General features: G+C 36.0%; 1 protein-coding gene across 2 annotated transcripts in view; it reads left to right on the top strand.

Annotated features, from left to right (window-relative positions):
• The window catches only part of GRM8 (glutamate metabotropic receptor 8), a 301,344-nt gene that overhangs the window by 53,845 nt on the left and 220,072 nt on the right, over positions 1 to 27,427 (top strand). For both annotated transcript variants that reach the window (XM_053977511.1, XM_053977512.1), the window contains exon 2: positions 2,824 to 3,040. In XM_053977511.1, the coding sequence (XP_053833486.1) occupies positions 2,824 to 3,040 (217 nt within the window). The remainder of the gene's footprint in view (positions 1 to 2,823; positions 3,041 to 27,427) is intronic.

The following is a 27,427-nucleotide window of genomic DNA, read 5'->3' as shown; positions in this document are numbered from 1 at the left end:
TACTTGAGGAAATGTAAAATGCTTTATTAAACATACAGTCCATAAGTAGAGTTGTTACATTTTAATGTATATATTTTTCATTCATGGATTATTGAACCACTAAATCCAAAGAGTTTGACCTCATGCCAGAAAATTTCTTTGAGTCTCATGTTGAGTCTTTTTACTTCCTATGTAATTGGAACATAAACCAAATTCTCCAATTTTAAAGCTATTTTCCAGAGCTCCCCCATATAAAATTGTGCATTTAAAACCAGGCAAGGAAGGAAGTTACTATTTACTTTTGCATAAACTGCTTTCAAAAAAAGAAGTCCATGAAGCATTTCTGGGTGGGAGCTCTGCAATTCTGAGGAGAAAATTCTTGATGGTGGTGTTTATAACCATGAGGAGCATATGCAAAAAGAAATTAGGAAAATAATTATATAGTACATTGCAAGAACTGATTTTTTTCTCCAAACTTAAGGTTGGTTTGCTATTTAGAGACTGTCTTTCTCCCTACTTTCACATGGCATATTGTTCTTTCCTGCTAGTGAAAGTCTGGCAGATGTTATAAAACAGTGGTGATTTAAGCTTACTAGTGCACCCAGTGATTTCAGAGTATTGTGATTGTGCTGTATTTGCCTTCTGTTTTCTTCCACTGTTATTAGAAATAACTCTAGGGAAGAAGTTGAACTGCAAAGAGATTAAAAGTAGGAAAGGAACATCTCTTTGCATTTTCCAGGCTCCAAAAAAGTGATATTTGTAGTACATAAACTATCTCTATTGACCTGAAACATCTCATTGCTGCAGTTGAACCAACAATTCTCCTTCAAACACACATCTAGGGTTTTTTGTTCATCTCATGCCTGAAGAAGAATGAACTGAGAGAGTTAATGGCTATAAGTCTCTGGTCTAGGCTTAAAGATTTTTCACTGCCAAAGTATCAGTCTAAAATATTTCTTACTGATGTTGATTGTGTAGATATTATTGATGAAATAACTTTCAGCAAAGGAACAATGACATAATATTTGAGAAATGGAATATCAAAGAGTAAAATTAGTAAAATCACAAAGGTAGTCTTTATTGTTTTTACAGCTATATAAAAAAAGGACTGTTTAGAGAGTAATAGAACAAGCTTAGAAAGGCAATGATATGTGTTTGAAATATGCATAATTGTTTTATTACAGGCCAAAAATATTTTGTCTGTAAAGAGGCAAAGATGTTTCAAACACTTTCTGAAAGAAAGGGAATTTATACAAGGCAAGTTTTGTAAGAACAATTTATCCTTTAGTTTTACTTGTTATATTTTTTCTTTGTTAGTAATATTGATTTCCATGAAATATAAGCTCTAACTTTTTCTGTGATCCTCCCTCTCTTTTTCTTTTCTGTTCTCTTCAGTTGTTATTATAACAACATTTCAGATTTTTATTCTGAGGCATTTCCATGTGTAGAAAATTTGTTAAAGAAGACTACAGCCAAGATACATAAGAGTTTATTTTTTTAGTTTCTGGCTGAGAAATGATTGTGCCAAGCCTTAGAAAATTAACTGTTTATTCAGGCTGTGCAAATATATCTGCACTATCTATGCAAATTTGCTTAAGGACCAGCCTCTGAATTCCTTACATTTGCCCCAAATCCATTTCTCAGTTTGTACTGATGAGGAAGCACTGAACAGGACATAATAGTTGCACTGAAACCTTCTACTCTGACATCTAATGTGACAGAGAGTATTTACCAGAACACCTGTTGCCTGGCACTGCTCAATTTGTCTCTCAACAGAATCAATTTAGGAACGCCATTCAGATTGCTTTCTTGAAGACTGATATATGTTTTGTGACATGAATTAGGTACCTCTTATTAATATAGGTCACAATGCAATGCAATATTTGAAGTATCTTTTATTTCAAGCTAATGACTGTTTAATCAGTTTTATCATTTAAAACAAGAAAATAATTCTCCCTTTAAGTTAGCATAAATGTTACATTTTCTTGCACCAAAAATATTCTTTAAAATAAATGAGTATTGCTTACAATATCTCTTCTGGACATTGCTGAACCCTCTCTATTAGACAAGAGTTAACAGAAAACGACCCTTAGTTTTATTCCTAAGAGAAAATTAATGTATTTTAAAATGTGTTCCAGTTATTTAGGTTTGTTTCTACTAAGAATGTTGAGATGTTTTCTACAAAATTTACCATCCTTGTAAGTTTTCTCCTTCTGTATATGGCTATCATATACAGGTAATTTTTTTAGGTGTGTATTTTTTTTTTATTCAGATAGCTTTTGCTATTTAATACATAGCCTTCATATTCTTATATCATGCACAATGAAGTATTAAAACTGGAAAATGAAAAACCTGTGGCAGAGAAAGCTTGAAAAATAGCTATAAAATGCGAACACACATTTTCATGTACATAAATAAAACAAAGAAATGGAAAAAATCCACATTTTACTTGTCAAATTTCAAGAATCACAGTCATCATAACTGACATTTTCATTTTCTGTAGTAATAGTACAAATTCTTCCTTTTTCTTTTCCCCCTATTTTTTTTACTTCACTTTTTTCTATTAGGGCCAGAATAAAAAAATAAGTTGTGTTTACATGTCGAAAGCCATGACATCTGGAGCACAGCTGAATGCATTATTTCTTGGTGATAGTGTTACACTATAAAGCTTGACTGACATTGCACAAAATCCGAGACGCTTTCTGATCAGCTGATTTAATTAAAGCAAGATATTTGGTTCTGCACAATGCCTGTGTATAATCTATTACAAGCCTTTCAAAGGTACAAGTATGTACTGTAACATGTTATTAGATTGGCTTGCATGACTTGTCATTCTGTTTGCAGATACCTCAAATCAGCTATGCATCTACAGCTCCTGAGCTGAGTGATAACACCAGGTATGACTTCTTCTCTCGAGTGGTCCCACCAGACTCCTACCAAGCACAGGCCATGGTTGACATCGTGACAGCCCTTGGGTGGAACTATGTCTCAACACTGGCTTCTGAAGGCAACTATGGAGAGAGTGGTGTGGAGGCATTCACGCAGATCTCCAGAGAAATTGGTGAGTGTGTGCTTATCGGGTTTGGTATTTATTGCTGCCGAGTTGCAGAGCGTCGCTGAGTTCTTATTAGGTGTATGCAGTGTGATCAGAGACCTGTGGTTGTGTTACCTGGACTCAAATGGATGATTTTGCTTCTTGCATTTCTGCCAAGGTGGCAATTCTGGCAGCAATTTAAGAAGAGAGGCAAAAAATAAATATCTCTTTATTCTTTTTGGAAAAAGGAAGTTCCTTGATGACTTAGGGGCAAAAAGTAACCAGATGCTGAACTACAGCCAGATTTGAGGAAATACAATTTTTGATTCAGTTTAGGAAAATTATGGTCCACTGAGAGCTTTTTCCATGTTCCAGCACAGATAAACCTAGAGGGGTTTATTTTGATGAATTTTAAAAACAACAAAACCCCTCCATTCTGAAGTAAAAAACGTAACCTTGCCATTTTTCCTTCATAATAAAATGTCCTGTACAAATACAGGCACTATGAGAAGCATATTGAAATACTTTAAATTTTTTTTTTCACACTTTCTTTTCTGGCCTGAAAAATGTGGTTTTTTTTCTCAGGAGCAGTAGGTTTTAGATACCAAGGAATGAGATGATGAGTAGCGGGTGGTTTGAAAGAGGGTGGAATTGGTCTTTCACCAAGTACAGGGTTAAATAACAAACAATTTTCCTGTCCTTCCTCAGAAAGCCTGGGTTAATCTACTAGATTTGCCTTACAGGCCATGTGCATATAAACTTCAGTTCTTTTGAATCAGCTTGGATGAGAAAATATAATATCTCCCACTTTCACTAATGGCATGTGAATATAGAGAGCATCTCTATCATACAGGAAGGCACATATGTGTTTGAGGCACTTATGCTTGAACCATAAAGGTAAGTGATTACTTGCAAGAACCTGGTTGTAGGATGAAACTAAAGCCATTCTTGACACTAGGGAACCAGTGTATGCAATATGCTTGCTCGTTTAACTGATAAATGTTCTTTTTCTACCTTCTAATCATTGCTGTCAGCTAGGTGTCTTCATGGGAGAGCCAAAGCTCTCTACTGTACATTGCTTTGTTCTGGGGTTAGCAAAGGCATGGATATTTCTTTCACAGTTCATGTCTAAAAGAAATGGTTCATCTACGTCAAATAGATTGGCTTCCCAAGACACTCACTGACTTCCTTGGCTGAAAAAGAATTTTTTCTTGAAACCATCTGCAACACAGCTAATTCTGAGTTCTGAAAGTAAACAAATAAAATACAGGACTTTTTACTGTTTCCCCTTTCCAGGACTATGAGACAACTTCAGATGGGTGCCAGCAAAAACTTTAATTACCTTATAATCACGATTGCTTGAGTTTGTGTCAGTTGGATCTCCATTGATTCTGGAATAAAAAAAGACCATTGTAATTTGATAAATAATTAACATGAACAAGATAAATTAAATAAATATTATTAACAGGATTGTGAATCCAAAGCTGTTAAAATCATCAATAGATGTCCCAAACATTATAAGATCTGTGTAACACCAAAAAGCATTGTAAGTCATGATTAGTCATTTGATATTTTTTTTTCCCTTGTGATTTATGTTTTCTGTTAGAACGCTTGATTTTTGGCAACCTCTGTGCCCCCAGCAACTTACCAACTATTGTGGGTATCAGGGACTCTAATGGTTCTGAAGAAGGAAAGCAGAGGGAGGCAGGACAGCCAAGTAATTTTTATAACCTAGAAAAATACTCAGGTAAACAATCAGGTAAATCATATGTAACCACAGGGACATGACTGATAACCAGTGCAGAATTGTCAAGAAAAATAGTATCAAATCCATCTAATAATTTTCTTTGACAGGATAACAGCTTATAGCTGGAGAAAAAGCACTTGATGTGTCACATCTCTCAAATTTTGTAATGTTACTGCAATTGTCACATATAGTATTCTCCTGAGCCAATTTGGCAATTGTGATCTAGGTGTAAATAGGCTGGGTGCAGACCTATTTAGCAAAGTTTTCTCAGAGAGTGATTAGCAATGATTTCTGTTTAAATGAAAGAATGTGTTGTGTGTAATTTGGCAGTTGTTTAAGCTGGATCAGGTACAAGCCAATATTTTAATGTTTAACCCAGATGGATTTGGAATGAAGATTACTGTAAAATCTGGAGGTTACTCTAAGGTCAGAAAGACTAAGACTAGGACTAGGAGAGTATCTAGAAGAAATCCTTAGAGCCAAAATCTGAAAACACTATCTGGAAAAGGACAAATTTAAGACACCAACAAGGCATTTAGCTTCTGCAAGAAGGATCTGTACAATGAGGAATTCAGACAGACTGGTCAGAAAATACTATTTTAAAAAATGATGCAGGGATGCTAGTAAATTCTAACCTATATTCCTCATTTTTTTAATGGAACATGCAGGTGGATATACCATCTGTAAAATAATTCGAATAATTCTCCAATTTGTCTGTCAATTGTGGAAAGTCATTTTGACTCAGTACAGGTTTTGTCCCTCACTTCAGAAAAGGTGAAACTCCTCAGGCAAGCAAGAACAAGGACAAATCTCAAAAATGTGGTCTGTGAGGAACAGGTGAGTAGGGGGGCTTAGTTCAGCTGAAGAAGAGTTGACTAAGAAGAGGCGATAGAAAATGTTTTCAAATAGGCTTTTGCAGAAAGGTAGGGGACCACTTGTTCATCCAAATACAGTATAGTAAACAGAAATAATGGAATGAATCTCTAGCATGATTCTGTCTTTGGAGAAAGCACCTTGTAATATTTAAGACATTAAGTATTATATCAGCTTACCTGGGGACATTTTGGAACCTCCATTGATAAGGATCCGTGAGAATCCATTAGGCAAACACCTGCCCAGTGATTATATAAGTGTACTTAGCTCTTGCTTGGGGCTGGGTGGAATGGATGATTTCTTAATGTCCCTTCCAGCCTGATCCTATTATCCACTATCTTCAGACTTTTCATCTGAGCCATAGGGCTGGAAATGCTTTTCAAATGGAAACTGAATAGCATCTAAGTATGAGATCTGAGACTATAGAGTCTATGTAGGTTTACAAAAACCATCACATAGTATAAGACCACACACAAGAACAAAAGTTGCCAGGTCTGTGTTAATAAATGGTGTGTTAAGAGAACCTAATTGGGACACTGTGTTTCCTGTGCAGCTGGCATACAAATGTACAGGACAGCTCAGCTCCTTGCTGAGTACTTTATGTCCTGCTTAAGATAAGTAGCCAACAACTGGAAGCAAAATGAATGCAAAGATCAGCAAATGAAAAGCAAACAATTGAGAAAAGGGTGTGAAAAATATTGATATATTAGTTTCTGAAAAAAATTTTGTGTATAAGAAGATGTGTGAGGTAGCAGATTTGATAATATAAATAGGAAAGTTTGTTCCTTTGGTTTATTATTTGTATTGTTTTTTAAAGGAGAGTTGGAAAAGGGCTAGGGTTTTACCTAATTTTAATAAACAGATTAATTTAACATACTTATTTAGGATAATGTTGACCCTTTGTCTCTAATTTTCAGTTTGATTTGCCCTCTGTTCAACTTCTGTTTCTTGATCAGTAATAGAAGAAAAAGGAAGAAACAGGCTCCCAAATGAAATGTGGAATACTGAAAAGGTCAAAGTGGTGCCACCCTGACATGTCACCAAATATATTACATATCAAAATCTGCTCTCATTTTAATGACAAAGATCCTGTCTGGGACAAAGCAGAACTGGAAATTAAATATTTTACATGACAACGATTGGAAGGAGATTATTCCAGCTCATTCTTCCATGCATTGTTTGAAGACAATGATTAAATTTATAGAATTTTCTACTCCCATTAAAACGTTAATGATACCTCTGTAATGATTTTGACATCATGATCAAATCATTTTGGTACATTGACCAAAGGAATGAATTCCTACTAATTACTTAAGAGTTTAAACATTAAACTGAAGCTTGACTCACTGATACAAACTAAAATGGGGAAAAAAAGGGAAGTGCATTTTACCAAGTCTTCATTAAACTGTTGTGCTAAATATTAGTCTTCTATTTACTTTCTGTTCATTATCATTGACCAAATAAATGTTGGAAAGTTTTGGATCCAACTTTCCTTTAATGGTTCATTTCACTGGTTATTAGAAACCAAATGAATATACCATTAGAGAGAAAATCATGGGATGCTTTTCCTTTGTTTTTTTAATTTTTCCCCCAAAATACAAAAGCACTTAATTCAGACAAATCTCTTTGAGTTCAGAATGCTTGCTCTGTGTGATGTTTGTACTGGAAAACGTGACAAATCTACAAATAATATATGAAATGCTACATGACAGATTTTATTCACCACTATTGGTCAACTGCTGATAGGTACTGTCAGTGAAACACTTATGAAACTTTTAGAAGAGGAGGTAAAAATGATAAAGGTAGGTAGTGGAGCTGATCATTAAGAACATGTGAGAAACTTCAGCACTGCTTGCCCCTTTTTGCTTGTAAGTTTATTTTGTACATCTTGACAGAGGTGTAAAGAAGAGAGCAAAGAGCATTTAATCAAAGAATATTTTTTAATCTTTGACTGGTTAAAATAACAGCTTCATAGCAACTTTGTTCCAGAAGAGAATGGTGCACTTAATATCAGGGTGTGACCTTGAATACTTGTTTTTAGGAACAAGGTTCCGTAGTTTTGCCTGCTCCTTTTATACTGGTACATTGCAGGTATCAGTATTTTTCCGAGGAGGGACTACAATTACTTTATGATCTTTCATAATATTGTATCATTACAGTGACAATGAAAGCTATATATTAATGAATGCTTATGCTGAAAGAATGCTACAGTAGCTTTGTTTGTTTCAGACTTCAACACTGGTAGGAAATTGTCGGTGACATTTATTCGACACGGTTCTTAAATCATGTTTGTCTCTTGTCAGTTCTTTCAGGGTGTTTACAGTTGTACACTGTACCTCTGCTTTTATCCAAATTATTGGATTGCTTCTTCACAGAAGAATCACAGAATAGTCAGGGTTAGAAGTGATTCTGAGGATTATCTAGTCCAACCCCCTTCCAAGGCAGGGTCGCCTAAAGCAGGTTACAGAGGAATATGTCCAGGTGGGTTTTGAATGACTCCAGAGAGGCACAATTACCTTTCACTATTTTTGGACTTCAGATTTTCAGTGGAGAAAGTGGAAGTGTATTGGGAAGTGGGGAGGGAGTTTTGAGCAGGAAAATAAAACTTAAGGGCCGTGGCATTTCCTTTCCACTTAAAACTTTGATAATTTAGAAATAAGATGGGTTGCTGTTAAGATTAGCTCATATTTCCTGCAGTAATCTCTGCATACGTTTGATATAAAGCTAAAGATTTTTGTATTTTGTTAAGTAAGATAAATGGACTTCTTCCACACCCCCAAGATAGTGTTTAATGGAAGATTAAAAAATCTTGCAACATGAAGATGAAAGAAATACAATACATGAAATGTAACCTTTTCCCCAGAGATATTTCTGCTTTAAAGTCTGTTTTCAGGCATAACAAATTAATTTTCACAACTAATAATATTCTAACATACCCTCGCTAAGGGTAAAAAGTTTAATTCAATTTAAGTTTTATTTTCATATTTATGCAGATAAAACTCTATTGATAGTGCTGTATTTCAAGCTGCAAGCTGTAATTAATAATAACACTGTATAATTGGCTACAGGGCTTCAAAGTAATGTTGAAAATTTTCAAAATAAGATGGTAGGTGTATTAATATTGCAAAAGCTTGAAAATTACTCCAGCAGTTTTCAATATTTGTATCAATTAGTACCTGATAAAGAACAGTATAATTTCTAGAGATTTAAAATGAAGGACTATCTTAATTTCTCTCAGTGGTGCTAAGCAATGTGATATTCTTTAGCTATAATTGTTTATTTTCTCTATAGTTTTAGGGAGATAGAGCAGTAAGCTTTCTGTGTATGCTCTCTGACCATCCAGTAATTGTAGGCAGAGAGATATTAATACTCTTGAGGTGTTTCTTCTTCAGTCAATTAGTTAAGGCACATATTTTAAATGTCCTATAGGAAGCTCAATATCTATAGTACTGTAAGTCCTACAGAAGTCTCTGTAGTAGGACTTTTTTCTTCCTTTCGCTTCATGTGAACACCAGATGTTTGCGTTGGTTGTGAACACAAATTCAGAGAGTAATAAAGATGTCCAGAAGTTTATTCCCTCAGTGCTTTTAGTGCTATGACTTGTTTGTAGCCATTTCAAAATTCTTAACTTAGTAATGATATCTAATTACATTTTCTAAAATGTATAGATACAAAAAATTATAAAAGTGATTATGCTAATTTTAAGCAAACAGATTAATTAGATTAAAAAGTAAATTAAAAATTAGATTAAAAATTAGGTTCAACAAAAATATTTTTGAAATATTGTTGAAATATAGTGTATGATGGCCTGTGCAGGGATTGAACCTTCACAACCTTGGTGTTATTAGCAACATGCTCTCACCAGCTGAGCCAGTCCCAGGGTCTTCTGTGGTCTAGAATCAGTCTCATTCATGTTAAGAAGGAACCCCTGAAAAATTGTTGAGGCTCTTGAGTTTTCCGAGAGAATTTCTTTTGTCTCTCTGTATGTCTTTTTGTCTTGAAATGGTTTCTATTAGTTTTAAATATTTAGCATTTTGTTAGAAGGCTTTGCTTTCTACGTGGAGAACTGTAAGTTTTAAAAATTGTGTGAGCAATGCCTCATGATTGATATTAGCAATATACTCTTAGTATCAGCTCTTTTGTGATCTGTGGCTGCAGCTAAAACAATGAAGCACTGGAACTGTCAGACTGAACCAGACACTGCAAGTCAATATCTTGTCTCCAGTGGTGGCCTCAATATATGGAACAGAAAGACACAAAAATCTTACTTAGTCACTGGTAGAAATACTTATCCAAGGAGTGTTTTGTAACCCCAGGTATTTAGTGGTTGATACTTAGATTTCCTGAAGCATGAAAACTTATATCCATTTCTTTCTGTTACCATTTTACCATTTTATCCTCACTTGTTAATTATTCTCCTGTTTGGATGCTAGAAATGGTACACAGGAGACTCCAGTTAATCTCCTTCTGTTGCCTTCTGATGAGAAGGTGGGCGACCTGGTTTCAAGACACAGCACGGCGACCTGGCCTCGCCCGGGTCACTCGGGCCACAGACATGCACAGACACCAATGTGGTGGATGGTCAAATGGCGTTTATTATCTCATCTCGTGGGGTTAAATAGTCAAGGGGGCTTCACTACGTCAAAAGGGGATGGTGGGTCTGGCTAGGGTTAGTAAGGAGTGGAAAACTACAGAGTTAGGAGGGGCTGCATGCTTTAGGGGTGATTGATCACTTATAGCAGGAAGAAGGGGGGAAGGGTCTAGCTTTCCGTCACATCCCGAGATTTTCCGTTCACCTGTCCCTATCTACCACATCCTTCATAGTGTGCCTTCTTACTTAACTCTGGGTTATAAGATATAAAGTAATTTCAGTTTAATGATTTCTGTTGTCACTTCCTGGATCCTTTATTTCATTTATATCTCTGGTAAGCTGTGTTGCCACGACTGAACACTCCAAGTAAAGCTTTACTGTTGATTTATGTAGTGTCATTGTAATCTCATTTTTATTCTCAGCCCCAATCTTTATGCATCCTGACAAATTGTAAGCTTTTTCTGTTGGCTGCTGGGTATCAAGCAAATTATTTCCAAAAGCAATCTGTTCTGACACTCAAAGTTTATTAACAAATGGCAACAGCTGATTTAGAACCCAATGATGTGTGTGAACAGTTCCAGGTATTTCTGCCAGCCTGCTCTCTACTATTTGTCAATAGTCAATATTTTTCTATTACATACTTGTTTATCTATCTTTGTGAATACTTTGTCCCTTCTCTCTGCTCTTGTTTAGTTCAAATAATTTTATACTGTTTTCAAAATTTTCAATCTTTCAATTCAATACACTCCCTCTCTTTTTGAAGATATTTGTGTTAAACAAATCAAACTCTAGTAGGCATTTCTAGAGCACGTATTTATTAACCTTTTCCAGTGCTGAGTTTTGACTGTATCTTTCTATTCCTTCTACTCATCGATTTTGGTCCCTCTCCCCACGCCCCAGTTTTTAACTGTTCATCCAAAAGTCTTCTAAAAACTGTATTATGAGTGTTAAAATTCTTTATGCAAAACTGATATATCAGTTTTGGTAGTAAGTACTGATGCATGCTATCTAAGTACTAAGGGCAGAATGCAGAGAGATTTGAATTCATGTTATAAATATATCTTGTACAACTGTATGCTCCTCCTGAATGCATTTATTCTTCAAGGTGTTTTAAACTATGTAGGATCATATCTGCTACTGTGCCAGTGGTACTGGTAGTTTGAGGGTGAAGGTTAGTAACTTTGCTAAGTTGAATTTTTGTTATTGTCCAGCTGCACATGAAGCCCCTGACTCAGTCACATAGCCCATGGTCTTTCAAATGTTAGATTAGCCCTAAAATAAACTTGGAATTTCTCTTTCTTCAGAATTCTTGACAACTGATAATTTATTAATTGAGGCAGAGGAAAATTGCATTATGATTTTTGCACAAACTTCTGTATTACAGCTGAAGCATTTTTTTATTCAGATTACAGTATCATTTTATAGCTATCAAAAATAAAATTAAACAGAAAATTAATATTTCATCTGATGAGTTTGCAATTATGCCTTCTGAGATTAAAAAGAAAAAATGAAGAAATGCAACTGAAACTTCGTTTTCAAGATTTTTCAACAATTTTGTCTGAATGGTAATATCTATCAGAAAAAAGTAATCATAAACATTAATATTACCCAATAACTATCTTTCCTTCCTTCCATAGGCTAAATGTTGTTGATAAATGGTGTACGTGCATGATCTATGGTCTAGTTTCCTGGGCAGTCCTATGGATGTCTAGGAACTGTTAAAGCAGACAATGCTGGGCTTTTTTCCCTCTGAAGAGAAAGGAATTGAGAAAATAGCTATTCATCGTTCTGTGTTTATGTAATAGATATGTGACTGCATGCCCATTGTTATTTGCTGTACTGCGATAGATCTACCTCAATAGTAGGTAGATGATAGCAGGAGATGCCCACTATCTTGCTTCCTTTATATTTTGGTAAATTTCAATGTATTCTGGGTTTTACCAGTGGGATTTTCACTTCTCATTTTACTTTTTTATGACTTTCCCTACTTGTTCTACTGTTTGTATTATCACTGGCTGCTATTTTTAATATGATATGCTAATACAAGATTCTTGAGCTGCTCTGCAGAATGATGTAGAAGGGTTGACTGAGTTGAATGTTACAATGCTGACAGTATTCTTGCAAGATTAAATGCAAAGAATGTCTGATTGTAAATGTCAAAGAGATATTCTTGTCTTCATTTTACTTATTTTCTTTCTGTTGTTGAAGGCCAGGGGCAAATATTGTGCCCTGAGTCACAGTAAGCACGTTTGCTATTAAACATGCAGTGGGGTAGCTTAGCAGTAACAGCTCTCTCTTGGATGTTCATACTGGGTAACCCTTCAGATAGAAGTCATTGCCTCAATTCTATTACCTAATGAACTTTCCACAGAGTTCCAGAGAATTCTGTTCAAAAAACAGTATTTCAAGAATTGCTCTTATTTGTTTCAGAAAAAACAGGCATATGTGTATGCCTCACTAATATTTAGAAAAACTCCTGCATTGATTTTTTTTTCTGTTATAAATGCATGATTTTTATGCAAATTACAAGCTGTGATACCACCACTTTATACTGGAATGACAGATATATGCATATTATGAAAATTCACAACTTATGAAAAAAGATAATTTTTTTCGTCTTGCCAGAAAACAAAGAGTTTCTTAGGTCCTCTCAAGGACAGAGTTTTGTACAATGAAAACAGAGTTGTTTATTCCTCTACTTTATTAAATATGTAATGATTAGAGACTTTTCATCACTTTCTAGAAGAAACTGAAAGAGAACTAATTGTTTAAAATGCTGACATTCTAACAAAAATGCCAGCCTGTCTTTAATATTCTTCATAAAAGTAGGATATTTTAACTAGACAATTAATCAAGAGAATGAGTTACAAAACAATACCCTTGAGTAGCACAGGTGTCATGCAGATAAATCCCTGTGTTGCTGTGTCTGTACACATCCCAAAATTTTCCTGCCACGTCCTTCTGGAGCATACTCTACAGCAGCATACAGGAATGCACATTGCCCTTCACATGCCTTCATAAGTCATCTTCTCCTTGGGATGCTTCCTCAAGTGCTGTGTTTGGGTTGTCATAGAGAGAGGAACAAAATTTCAACTTCCTTGCAAACACAAGAACAAGGGGGTTGTAGATTTCAAAACTCAGGACAGACTCCATTGAAATGCATGCATCTGTGTAATATGTAGATGTTAGGGGAGGGATGGAGGGTTAAGAAAACCAGATATATCTCAACACCTTGATGATTCCTGCAAACATTTATGCTGGAAATGTTTAACTGCCACTAAGGGTTCCATGAGAATTGTATGATGTAATTAATCCCGAGGATGTTAATGCTCTCTCAGGTAATATCAATCACACCTGTTTGCAGGAATACCAAGTCAAAATCTGTTTTTCTTTCAAAATGGGAACAAAAAAATCTGCATTAAACTTGTAGGGAAGTTCTTTATCTTTTGTAGGGATTCCTATATTCCTTTTAACCTATGTTCCTTTATTTTGAGGGTGGATGGGTGGGTGTCTATTTATCTTCTGCATGGACCTCTTCCTTTAATACAGCATGCAAATCCTGGAATATCTTAGGCCCCAGAAGGATGAGAGAGAATGGTATTTTGTAATCCCAGGAAATAAGCAACCATCATTTTATAAAAGTTGAAGCTGAAGTTTGGTATGAGTACCATGAAACCGTGCTTTCATGGTAGAATTGGAGCCTATATAACTCATCAGAGCCTGCCCAGGTCTCTGGTGACTTTGCAGAGTTCACATGGATAAGGGGAATAAAGGACAAACTGAGCCCCTTTTTGCAGCTCTGCTCAGATGGGAGCCAGATGAAGGCAGCAGGTCTGCATGTACTCTGCCATGTGCATTGTCATACATTCTGCTGGCATGTTGGATTTGCTGTGAGATGCATTACAACATTTGCTAGGGCTAGTAAATTGAGTTATGTGATTGTAAGTATTTTACTTAATATGGTAATGTGCTTAACAAAGCGCAGATAATCATGCTGCTCAATTTATAAGAATTGTCAAACCTCATAATTAATTCTATTATATTATGGTACTTTATGGGTTAAATCCTTTCAAAGCTTATTCAGGAGGTAGAAATATTAATAATCTTTGATGAAAATATTTTGATTAGTTGATATTTTTTTGGTTTTTTTACAGAATCATTAGCTTTGTAAACTATTATGCCCCTTTCACAGAAGTGAAAATGTTAGAGCCAACCTGAAGATATTCTTTCTGTTGTTAAAATGTATGCAAAATATGTGTTGTTTTTTTGTTCTTTTTTCTTCCAGTGAAGTGCAAAGGATTTGGTTGAATAATTAAAAAGTAACCTACAGAATGGTATTTGTGGCATGGGTTTTTACAGGCTTAGTTATAAACTTTTTAATGTAGTTGATGTGCATTTCATTTTAAATCCCTTAATTGCTTTGATATTTTAATTAACCAGAGGTACATGAGTTGGCAGTGATGACTGTACAGAGGCTTTTAAAGCCATGGAACTTTGAGGATGCTTGTCTTCCTCTGTGGACCTTGGTAGAATCTAAACTCTAGGTTGGCTGGGGAGAGGAGGATTTCGTGTGATGGCAAATGTTCAGTTGAGATGCAGAAGGACTTCTTAAAGAGAGAGCAATGGTAATGGCCAATTTTTCACAATAATGTCCATGAAATTTTAAGTTTCATTAACTAAGGTCAGTTTAACTGGGGTTGTCTTATCTTTCATTGTCTTTCTGTGATAAACAATTTCCAAGGAGACAGGTTTTTGGAAGAGGATATTTGGATGTGTTCAGGAAATGTGTTAGTGATGGAAGAGCATCAGTTCCCATATGTACACTTGCCACAGGCACTGAAAGCTTATGACAAGCCCCTCTGGGCTACCTACACATCAGGTGCCTCTCAGGAGGAATTCTGAAAGGCATTCAAGGACTTCTGTGCTGGCTAGAGAATCACTTTCTGCTTTCTAAATAACTCTTTCTGCTCATTTGTTATTTCTGTTGTTATACAACAGAGTTTACATTATGTTCAGTCTAATAAAGTGCTTAACCGAAGGTGCAGAACCTAAAAATTATTTGGGGAAATTAAGTCAAGTGGTGCCTTTTAATTTGGAATCTCTAAGATTGAGAATAGCACGTGTGCAGGTTTAGACCCACAACCTCAGATATATGAACAGAAAAACAATATCTGTAAATTCAGAACCTTATTTGTCAGAAAATAAAATACAAGAATATGAATCTACAAACTTATTTATTTTCTCTTGGCATGCCTTAAAAATAGTTGCTGTTTAAAAAGGATTTCCACTATGAACAAAGTATCACATCTGTATTCAGTCCTTTGGTAATTTAGCAGCTCAGTTTCATCACACAGGAGTTTTCCAGGATTACCTGCGGCAAAGGAGGTACCCAAAATGTGGAAGATCATCCAATTGCAGTTTAAAGAAACTTACAACAAATAAAATTAACTAAAGATAGAAGTCTCTGAGAGCATCAGGAAAAGAGAATGAAAAAGTGTGACAGGGGTTGTATGAGACCAAGAGCTTCTCTTCTGTGATTAAAACAAGGGGAATTGCATCTCTTGTTTATTTCTGCAGTTAAAGTAATCGAGGTCCCTAGTGTTGGGACACCTGCTTGCCTTCATTTCTTTCACCTCTTTTTTTTTCCCATTTCTCTTTCAGTTTTGCTATGAACAGACCCCATACTTATATGGAAAACTGACATTTGGTTCAAACTGAGTGGTTTTAGATTTATACATGTTAACAAAAAGGGATCAGTGGTCTGTTGCAGAAGGAGGGAGGTGCAGTAAGATAATGACATCTTCCTCTGCATTTTTCTATTGACTTCCTAAATTCTTTAGAGAGTCAATTTAAGTGGACTGAGAAGTCCCCATTTGGGTCCAGAAACTTAAAATTTCAGACAGACAGTGCCTAACTTTATCATCTCCTTAACAGGATTGTATTTCATCTCATGTGTATTCTGTGACAATAGAAGTATTATAGGAAAGAAATCAGGGAGTTTTGAGCAATCCCTTATTTAATATTATGAAATGTGGATGCCCTTTCATTTAAGGGATGTGATAGCAAATATCTGATTTTTTCCTTGTAGAAGTGGTCAGTGAAATTTAATTATGATTAAAGTAATTATCTAGAATTCACAAAACATAAGAACCTTAAAGAACCTGAATGGGGTCTAATAAAAGGTTCAGAAATCTCAGGGCTCTGTCTGTTGCTAAGGCCTTTTCCAGAAATAAACCTCTAAGGTTTTATATATGTAGGTATATGTAGAAACTGATTCTAGCATTTCCTAGACCATGAAGTGTAGTTGGACCATTTTATTAAATAGCCATTTGATCAATCCATGCTCCCTGAATTTATTCCTTTTTTTGTAGGAGCCTGAGCATACAAAAGGCTTTGGGATTTTCTAAGCTGCAAACATCTCTGGTTCTAAAATTAAAGAACAAAGAGTTTCAATGAGCAGGGGCATAATGTAGTCTTGTTAACTTTGGCTTAATATGTTATAGTTGAATTGGGTGAGAACTTTAATCAAAGTTTTATCTTTTGTTGGAGCATTTGATATGACTCTCTCCTGTGTGGGTGCTATGGTGTCTACCAAAAACTGAGATTAGCCTTTCCCCAAGGGAGACCACCTAACTGAATCTTGTCTTTAATCAGCCTTGTGCTTTCACAAAAGATGAATGTACCTAATAAGCTTTTGGACCTCTACCTCTCTGTCAAATTTGGCAAAACTGTGAAAATAGCTGGTAGACCTCTTGCAATATGCCAGAAAAAGGGTACATTGTTCCACATAGGATACCATGGCCTAACTGTATAGGTTTTGTTTCTTTGGGAAACAAACAGAGAAGAAAATATCTGGAATGTGCAAAGCATGCCAATAATGTGGTCATAACTCAGTCTGGGGTTTTAAATTAATGGTCTCTTATTTACCTCTGAAATTTGAGTTCTTGCAATAAATACTGTTTTTTTCCCTCTTAGTAATTATTGAAAATAAAGAGAGCAAAAAAGTTTCTTTCCAAAATTATCTTCCTCCTTGCTCTCCTCCTCCTGCCCAAGAGAAAAATAAAGGCATCAAGTAAAGGCCTTTATTTTTGATGATTTATACCTTGTTTATAAGACAACATCAGTGCCTACAACTTTATGCATGGCAATATTTACCTTCATATAGTATTTGTAACATTCAGAACTCAGTGTGGCATACTGCAAAGATCACAGTAACTGTAAGTACTGTGTGTGGTAAATGTCAAGATTTTAATTGTACCTAAGCCATAGGCTTCTTATTGCTTTTTTGGAGGAAGCATGTAATGAGCATCTCCCCAGGACGTTACGTGGTGAAGGGATTCAATCAACATACTTTACCTGCCATTGCTCTAAGAGTAGAGTGGTTAGCGTGTAGCTTTAGGCTGTAAAAAACAGACCCTGAGAAAACGAAAAAGGAGGAATGTGTTTCTGTGATGGTGTCTCTCCTACATACACAGCAATTTAATATCACCACAGTTAAATAAATTGTCAGTGCTATAATGTGGTTTTTTGCCGAGGTGCTGCCTAACCTTTGCAGGATATAAATAAAAAGGCCATTGTCAAAGACAGCAGATGGAAACAAATAGTGAAGGAATTAAACTCTCTGCACTATTTTCAGTTGGTTTAAGAGTGTTTTCTTCAACCGTGAACAGAAATTAGTTCTTAATATGCAAATCTGACTCAATCCCTCACAGTTATGACATTTGTGGGGATTTTTCACAAAGATGTAGGCAGCCCAAGAGCTGCCTGAGTAACTGGCTGATTGGGACTAGGGCAGGTAAAAGGTCTCAGTGATGTGCTAAGCACAAGCTTCCACATCAGTTCATCCACTGTAGTTATAAATGCCCAAGATGCATTCATTGTGGGTGTGCTTGAGATGGAGTTGCAACAGGTTCAATGTAATCTCTGTCCTCTAGCACCACAGATTAGAAGAGAAAATACTCTTTTATCTGAGTGATTTTGACAGCACCCTTCTCTGACTTTTTCTTAATTCTCCAGCACCAGGGAGTTTAACAGTTTTCCTCTGGATGGATCTTGTCTTCTTATGCATATATTTATCGAGGGGCTAAAGTACTTTACCCTCATCTTCATGTTTGCCCAAGATGTGCTGTCCAGTGTTCCTGTGGTAGCAGTTCATACGTGTAGCCTCAGCTCCTCCAAAGCAAGGTTGAGTGTTGAGCTGTGGACCACCAGTGCGTTATGTTGTGTTTGCTCCTTGCTGTGATGCAGTATAGGGAGAAAGAACTTCTCCCTCAAGGGTGTCTCTCTCCTTGCATATATCTCCCAGTTATGTGAATAGAGAGCTAGAATAGTTAGCTCTGGATGTAAAAAAATTCCAGACCTGAACCTCAGCACAAAGGTGCCCTGGGAAGCAAATTTCCTACTGTCCTTTTTTTGAAAAAAATTTCCCTGTAAGCTCTCAAGCCCTAACAGTGGGTTTTAGGTATTAATTCCAGAAGCAAGATTGCTAAGTAAGCATTTTATATTCTGTTGCATTGTGTGAATTGCTGTAATGCTTGGCTGTTATTTCTTCAGCTTCCTGGTTTTTTGAAAGTGTTTGGAGACAGGACTTAAACTTTTGGTTGTTATTGAATGAGGGCCCAAAGTGATGTTCAGTGAATCTGTTGCCAGACAGTTTGCTGTCACTGGGAATGGGCTTGAGGACCCATCCAATTCCATCATGTTCCTGTGCACTCGAGTGTAGTGTCCCCTGAATGACAGAGATATAGCAAAGCTGTTCTTTTCTAGGCAAGCAGAGATTTTCCAGCTTTGTTAGGATTTCTCAAGAGAATTAGTCTGTTATAGGTGACTAAAGAAATACTTATGTTGATCATATTTTCAAGTTAGCGTTTTATGAGATTTTTCATAACATTTAAGTGATAGTATTACTCCTTTTCCAGAGCTCTTAATTGCATTATATGTCATCTGGCTGCATAGAAAAAAAAAATACGCTGAAATATGGAAATGGATGAAATAAATACTTGAATTAGTCCCATAGCAAAATCTTTTTTTCTAGAAAGAAAAGAACATCTTTAATTCTTTACACCATAGGAGAAGAGGAAGAGCTGGTTTGGATTTGCATCCATTATAATTCTGCCCCAGTGACTTTAGCACATTGTGGTGTCTTAGGCACTCATGTTCAATTATGGAAATGATGCTTTAGAAGAAGGTCTTTTAAATAAAATGCATAGATGTTTTGAAGGAAACAGGCGGATGATCACTGTAAGGTGACAGATGGAGGGAGAATAAACAATTCAGAAGTAATATTATGGTATTCTGTGGGTTACAATTGGAATCTGGGTCATAGACAGAGTGTCTGGTATACATATTTGCATAGGCTTTGCAAGTACTTCTTGCTGTTGACTGCATTAGGATCCCAAGGCATGACAGCACTGAAGAAATTGGCCAGACAACTTGGATATGTTTGTCTCAGTTTTTGTAGACCAGCGAGTATATCCTGCTTTCCAAAAGCTAGTAGAAAATGGAGATGCAGTATAAAAAGTAGGTACTGCTCAGTTTAATTAAAAATAGTTTTTGATGCTCAGCTATCTGGGTGATTTTTTTCAGACTAATTATTCTGGTGGTGTAAAGAACAAGAGACACAACTCACTCTTCTCCTGCTCCAAACTAGATACAAGCACCTCCAATAGTCACTCTCTAGAAAGGAATGTGTAATCAAAAGGGCCTTCTGAGCCTTACTGAAATGAGAGGAGAAATTTGATATCTAAAAGCCTTTCTCAGCCTGTCATGATGGGATCCAAGCATGGCATTGAGTTAAAAGGCACATCCTATAAATGCCCCTTAAAGGCAGCACGGTAAATGTTAATAATGATATCCCCTGACTTGATAACTGCAGAAGAGCAGGCATGTGACATTCGTTTTCCTTCCTGCAGAGACACATAATATTATGTGCAGAATCACCTATTGCTTTCTTTGGGATTGTGACCTCTTGATGACAGCACGAATGACTTGACACTGGAGTTTAGGATCTCTGACATAATGAAATGGGCCATAGTGGAAACATTTTCCTTCAAAGCTTGTTGAAAATAATCTGTTCCATCTGCCTGTTGCAACTCTGATGCTCTGATATTTTAAGTAAGAATAACTCATTTTCAAGAGTTATTGCCTGTCAAGAAATATTAATGAAAAATAATTGGATACCCCAGTTTTGAAACATGAGTCTAAGATCTGTACACTAATTGTGTCAGTATTCAAGCATAAGAAGTGATAAAATTCAATGAATAAATGATTCATCATTAATTACTGCCATTTCATGGGCACTCAGAGTATGATAGGGATGTACAAACCTTTGCCCAAAAATCATCTAATAAAAAAGAATGTGTTCCTGATGATTGCATGAATATTAGGTGTAGGCCTCATCAGCAATGCAGAAGTAACATTTATTTTTGTGAGAAGTTTGTTATTAGCCTTTTTTCAATCTAAACCTCACAGTTATTCTCTGAAGTCAATGATCTTTTTTGTCTCACCCAACCTAAACTGGTTTCTTCTAATGTGCACACCTGTTCTTTCAAATTCCCTCCTGAGACATCTCTGAAATTCTGTGAGAAGTTCATGCCTTGAGAACCAAGGCAATGTAGCTGAATGTACTATCTTTTTTGTGGATGTGGGAGAAGAAATGGGTTTTGCAGAATTATGGGATACTAGCATTGTGTGTCCAACATTACAAAACATTAATTAATACAGTTATATTTTTAAAATAACATTATTGGAACATTATCTGTATATTTGTAGAGATTAATTTATTTACCACTATATAATTAATTGAAAGATTCATGCCATTAATTAGGCTTCTGCTCTTGAAGTCTCTGCATCTTTACATACCACCATGTAAAGTGGACTCAAGACCCTTCCCTGATAGCAGGTACAAGGTTACAGAACAGAAATGTTGCAAATTCCAATATTTCACTTTCTTTAATGGTACTGTCATTTGAAAAAAAAAAAAAATGAACAACTACATGCACTTCAGTGTGTACCACTCTGTAGCATTAAATTTTGTTGTTAGTTATTACAGCAGACAGTGCATGCAGAGATGCCATGTGTAGCAGCTGTCACACAATATCATTGGGAACAAATTTTCCTCTGACTGTAGAACATGAACTACAACTAAAGAAAATGTGGAGCTGAGTATCTGGAAAAATACAAACTGGAATGTATTTGGACAGTCCTTTCTGGCAGTCAAAGGAATTGCGCACCTGTTGGTATCTTTTAATTCAAACTGAAATTGCTTTCTGAATATACTACATACAGAAGATTTACAGCTTTATAATCTGTTATGGCAGTCCCTGAAACAATTCAGTAAAGAAGTAGAACTGGTTGGGTTATGGACTATGATGAAAAAAAGTTACATTTTCTACATTTTAAATCCTAGTCTTTCATTTTAATTATGCAATTAAGATATAAAGAACAAATGGAGACAATATAGTAAATCTGTGTTGAGACAGCTAAACTGAACTGTAAAAAAGACTATGGAAGAAGATGTCATGGTTAAAGAGCTACAAGTCTTCATGGGAGTGAATTTTAAGAGACATTAAAGACTGTTGGACTGTATAAAACTGAGGTCATATCTGCTACTGCAGAAATCAGCCAAGGTGCCCATCTGTCAGGCCCACTGGGATGGTCATAGAGCACAGTAATAACCCAAAGGCTTATCTGAGCTGCAGCTCAGTTTGTTGGTCACTGAGCCAAACTCCCCACTACTGAATTTGAAGAATATTTTTAACAGAGGAATCAGTATGTAGAGCATATTCATATTTTATCTTCTTTTGAATAACTGGAAGGTCCCATTCATCCATTGCTCGCATAAATCAGAAATGTTATGACGGTAATAAGTAACTTTGTACATTTTTTTTTCTGAATTCAGAAAATCTTAGATCTTTTGATGATAATTGGCCTGTATCAGGGTAATAAATAGGGACCTTACCACAGAGACCCCTTCTTTTTTTTTCCCCTTAACTTGTGGATTACAGAACCCCTGGCTGGTGTGCTGATATTTAGACTCTGGAGGCAATCCATCTGGACCTTTTGAGTAGGACTGTGAGAAGACACTTGACCATCTTGCCTTTGCATCTCTATCTCTTCAATGGGCTTATAACAAAATGAAGCTTCCAGCCCTTTGGTCTACTGAGACTATTTATGTTCTCACTGTTTACTCAGAGGAAAACCAGCACCCCCCCGTGTGTAAGAAATAGTGGTGGTTTTGATATTTGTGATTGTATAAGGCTTTTAGAAACTGCAACTAATCACAGATAAGTTGTGTCTGTTGTAGCTACTTCATGTTTTCCCAGGTTGCAAAGCAAATACCAGGGTTTCAAACTGTACTTTAAATATGGTGAAGTTTTGATAATACTGAACAGATAATCTTTGAGAAAAGTTTGTAAATGAAAACAAAGCACTCTTACATTTACTAAAAATGGGAACTTGAAAATGATAAAATTTAAATACTGGTGAAAGCCCTAATATTTGCAAGAAAATGCCTTAAATTCTCTGAAGAGCAGACCACACATATGTTCTTACAGTATGTCACCTGTTGATAGGGTAACTGTTCTTTTGAAGATAGTCTCTCCAAAACTAAATTGCTAGAAGATGCAGATTAAAATGTCTTCAGGTGAAGAGATTAAGTATGTACTGAAGACTTCACTAAATACAAAATCTTCATACAGTGGCCTTTGTGGAAGCCTAAAATTACTTCTGTCATTTGTTAAAGTCATTAACATTAACATTAGTCCTTTTTTTATTTGCTTGATGTCTTAAAATATATTTGAGAAAACAAGCCCTGTGATACATGTTAATTTTATAATTTTATTTTATATTTTATTATTGCTAAGAGTATTTTAAACAAGAGGGCTATTAAAGTGGGCAGATGAGCAATGAATAAATGCTACAAAGATTCTGCCTGACAGAAAAATATAGCCTGAAACCTAAGGGATTTGTTATTTCAGTTTTACTTTTAGTATGTTACAGGATGCTAAAGATATGAATTACTGAGAAACATGAAAAGGTAGTTCTGAACGATTTCAACAAGAAAAATTTGAGGCTGTCTAAGCATAAGGTTACCTGTCTAGTTCAAGTGGAAGTTTTAGCATTTGGAGTGGCTTCTGTTACTCCTGGCTGTAGATCTTTAACGTGACACATGAAATTTAAACACAGACAATGCTTTTAAGTTCCCTGAAGCAAAACCAACTGATAATCTGTTTTAAGACTATCTTCTCTTCAAAAAGGGTCCTTTAAATATTTTCTGAAATATTGTGATTTATTATATGTTTCATAATCATATGTAGGGCTGCCTCTCTTCTGGAAAGTTTTAGTCTTTTTAAGTGGTAGAAATTTGCCTTGAGAGAGCTAATTTTTGTATTTCCAGAATGCAGATACTTCAAGAGTGGAATGTGCCATGTTTCAATAATCACAACACCTAAAGCAACGATTAAAGAGGAAAAGATAACATGTACTCTTAGGATGGGAAAACAATTCCTGAAACAATGGGAGAGGTTCTATAGTAAAATTTAGCAAAACTTCTTGTTAAATAGGTAGCCTAACGGCATATATTTGAATATATATCAGAAGTATAAAATAAAAGCTACCTGTTGAAAGAGGATAGAAAGTGTTATTTCTGAAGTTGAGAGAGATTTTTTAATAAAAACAAAAGAATAAAAGGAAGCTTTTGTTTTTAAAGGTCTAAGGTAAAAGAGCACTCTGACCTTTTAGGTACATGACAATTTATGTGGCAGTGAACTGGAAGCAGAGTGATAGATCTATTAAAAGCTGAGAAAAGAAAGAAGGACAAAATGCTTCTGTCTTTCTTAATATTTGGGTATTTTGTTACTTTTGTTACTTTGGCTTCACTGTGTTAATAGTACTAAAACATTGCCAAAGATGGAAAAGAACTTGCAGCAGTGAAATGAGAAATGAGTTGCTGTGGGTATCAAGAATGTCTGTATCACATAAAGGCATCTTTTACATTGCAATGGGAGAAGATGCCTTACATAATATGAGTAGTAAACAGGTCTGTTTCCCAAGGGACATATTTTGTCTCTTCCATTGGCATATACCATGCCTGTGATCATCCTGATGTTTAGAGAGTACTTGAGAGTAGCAGGAACAGCAGCTGACCAAGCTGACAGTAGATGAAGACCTGTCTGTGTTTATATTCCTTTTCTCTATACTCACATCACAGGTACATTAACAGAAAGGTTTTCTGCACATCTTTGGAGCAGATCTGATATCTGGAAGTGCTGGAACATGTCTTGCCTGTAGGTAAAAGTCCTTGTTGTGTGATAGAGGAACCCACTATTTCAGCCCACTGACCGTTCATTTCAGTGCTGGTAAGAGGCTGCTCTGGATGCACTGAACAGTGAAAACTACTGTTCTCATTTGACAGACTGTGTATTTATTCCCATGGGCTGTCTTGTCCTGTTAGTCTCACTGCCTGTCCTTCCTCTTGCTCTTTCCCTTTTCTCATTGTCCTCTTTCCCTACTCTTTAGCTTTTTTCTTCTAACCTTTCTTTTTTCTCCTAACTGGTGTACTAAAGGCTGTTGATATGCCACTAACTCTTTTGTATGATGTATAAATTCTCCATGTTTTTGTTTTGATCTTTATTTTTTCGCTCAGGAGTTGACAAGGCAGATGGTTTGTCCAAAGTATACAGTGAGATGGTACAATCCTGTAGATTTTACAAAAATGTAAATAATCACTTGAATAATAATTCTTCTATTTCTTGTCTAAAGATCAGAAAGCTGTAATCATTGTGAATGCACAAGACATCTGTCTTGGTACTGATAGTGTTGGTATACAATGTAATCTAAATGCCAAAATTAAATAAGAGCTATAATAGAAAACAATATGAAAACAGGGTGACAGTAACAAAATTATAGTGGTAGCCTTGTTTTTTGTCTCATTGGTGTTCCTATCAGGAGAATGTAGAGTGTTTTAGTTTAACCCCACCTGCAGTTAAGCCCTACACAGCTCCTTGCTCACTTCCCCACCCTGCAGCAGGATGGGGGAGAGAACTGGAGGAATAAAAGTGAAAAGACTTGTGAGTTGAGATAAAGACAGTTTAATATGCAAAGCAAAAGCTGTGCACACAAGCAGAGCAAAACAATGAACGAATTCACCACTTCTTATGAGTGGACAGGTGTTCAGCCATACCCAAGAAAGCAGGGCACCATCCTGTGTAACAGTGACTTGGGAAGGTAAATGTCATCAGTCCAAACATCCTTCATTTTCTTCTTCTTCACTCAGCTCTAAATGCTAGGAATGACTCCATATGGTAGGGAATATCTTTTAGGTAAATTGGGGTCAGCTTCCTGCCTGTGTTTCCTCCCATGCCCTTATGCATCCCTAGGCTACTCACTGGTGGGCTGGGGTGAGCGGTGTAAGCACCGCTCTGGAGTAACAAAAGCATCCCTGTGTTATCAATGCTGTTCTCAGCAGAAATAAAAAACATAGTCTCATACTATGGAAAAAAACCTATATCCTAGTCAGAACCAGCACATAGGGTAAGAAATGAAACTCCTTATATATATAGCGAGGGAAACTTTATCTCAAGCATTTTTAAGTGTAAGTCTTTGTGGCATGTGCAGTAGAACAGGTAGGCAGGCAGGATGGTATTCACCTGTCCTAATTTAAGGTGTATTTTTGATAGTGTTTGTTATCATGACCTGCCTCACATTCAGTTTAGAAAGATGAAGGCAGCTTCAGAAACTAATTTCTTTGTCTTAGCTTAAGTATTTGAAAGGGGATGAGATTAGCACCACTCTGGTAGGGGTGTGTTTCTGCCCAATGATGATAAACAGAGCCTGAATGGCTACTTTGTATTCTATTATCTAACTTTTAGACACTGAAATTTCAGTGATGCTGCTGTCATTTATGATTACCTGATTTGTATATACTTTTTGGAGAAGAGACAAAATATTCAGGCCTAAGGCTAGTGGAACATTTTGACAGTTTGTTTTTGCTCCCTACATGGTCTCATTCCACTCATACTGCTTCACAGCACAATGAAAATAAGGGCAATGAGGTCTACGTGGAACAATCACATGAGTGCCTCTTGGCACTAACAGATGTTCAGTAGTGATTCTGATTTTGATTTGCTTAGGATGCATTCTCCTGCTTTCTACAGATGTCTGCCCAGCCCTACTGCTGTACAGCAAAGTACCCATAATAAAGGTAATAGAAAGGGTTGCGTTTCTGGATCTCAGTAATCTCTAGGATACAATGATGCCATATCAATAAATTTCTGATAAATATGCATTGTATTGCTATTTTATCTCATAGCACAAACACATGTTATCTGGCAGAGAAGTGTGGTCTAATGCAGTGATCTCCAAAGTGAGTTTTGTACACCACAGAGGGTGAGCAAATCAGCCTTTGGGGGACAAGAAAGATTTTTTTTTTTTTTAGCACTAATAAAATTTTAAAAAATAAACCCCAAACACCAAATGTAACAGTAGTGTTATATTTTATTTTTAACTTGCAATTTTAAAATAGTTTCTGGGTATTTTTATAATAATACAGTATTATTAATACTGTACAGATAATAATACAGATAATATATATACACACAGCACAAATGTACATGTACAGCAGTACATGTATATGGTCTATAAATAAATCTCTATTGGGGTGTGCGCTGGAAAATTTTTACTGATAAAGGTGTATGATCAAAAAATCTTGGAGACTACTGGTGTAGTGGATTTCAAAATATTTAAAATTTGACAGCAAGATTTGCTAGAGTATGTCTGTCAGAGCGCTTCATGGTGTTCTTGATAGTTTCGTTAAACTAAAGAGTTCTGTTCTGCTGATCTCATCAGATGCAGAAATTGTCTCCTGTTTATTCAAGGTAAACGAAGCAATCTATAACCTTGAGCAAAGTATTCTCAAGGTGATAGATCTGCCACCACTTAGTGGAAAACACAGTATGGCCTCTAATGGACTCTACAAGGAGCAGAAGGTAGGCACATCAAAGCAGGAGTTTTAAAATATATTTAAAGTGTGAATCATGAAGAAACAGACCTTGCTAAGGAATCACTGTTGTGAGGCTTTAAAAGTAACAGCACAGTCATCTTATTGGCAGGGTTGCCTATGGGGCAGACAGAATCAATTGGGAGGATATCTATGCCTCTGTCATTTCAGACAGGCAGGCTTGCATCCAAATGATGCCAATGGTTT

Source organism: Vidua macroura, chromosome 5 (genome assembly GCF_024509145.1).
Source record: "Vidua macroura isolate BioBank_ID:100142 chromosome 5, ASM2450914v1, whole genome shotgun sequence".
NCBI lineage: Eukaryota > Metazoa > Chordata > Aves > Passeriformes > Viduidae > Vidua > Vidua macroura.
This window is presented reverse-complemented; position numbering and strand designations above follow the sequence as displayed.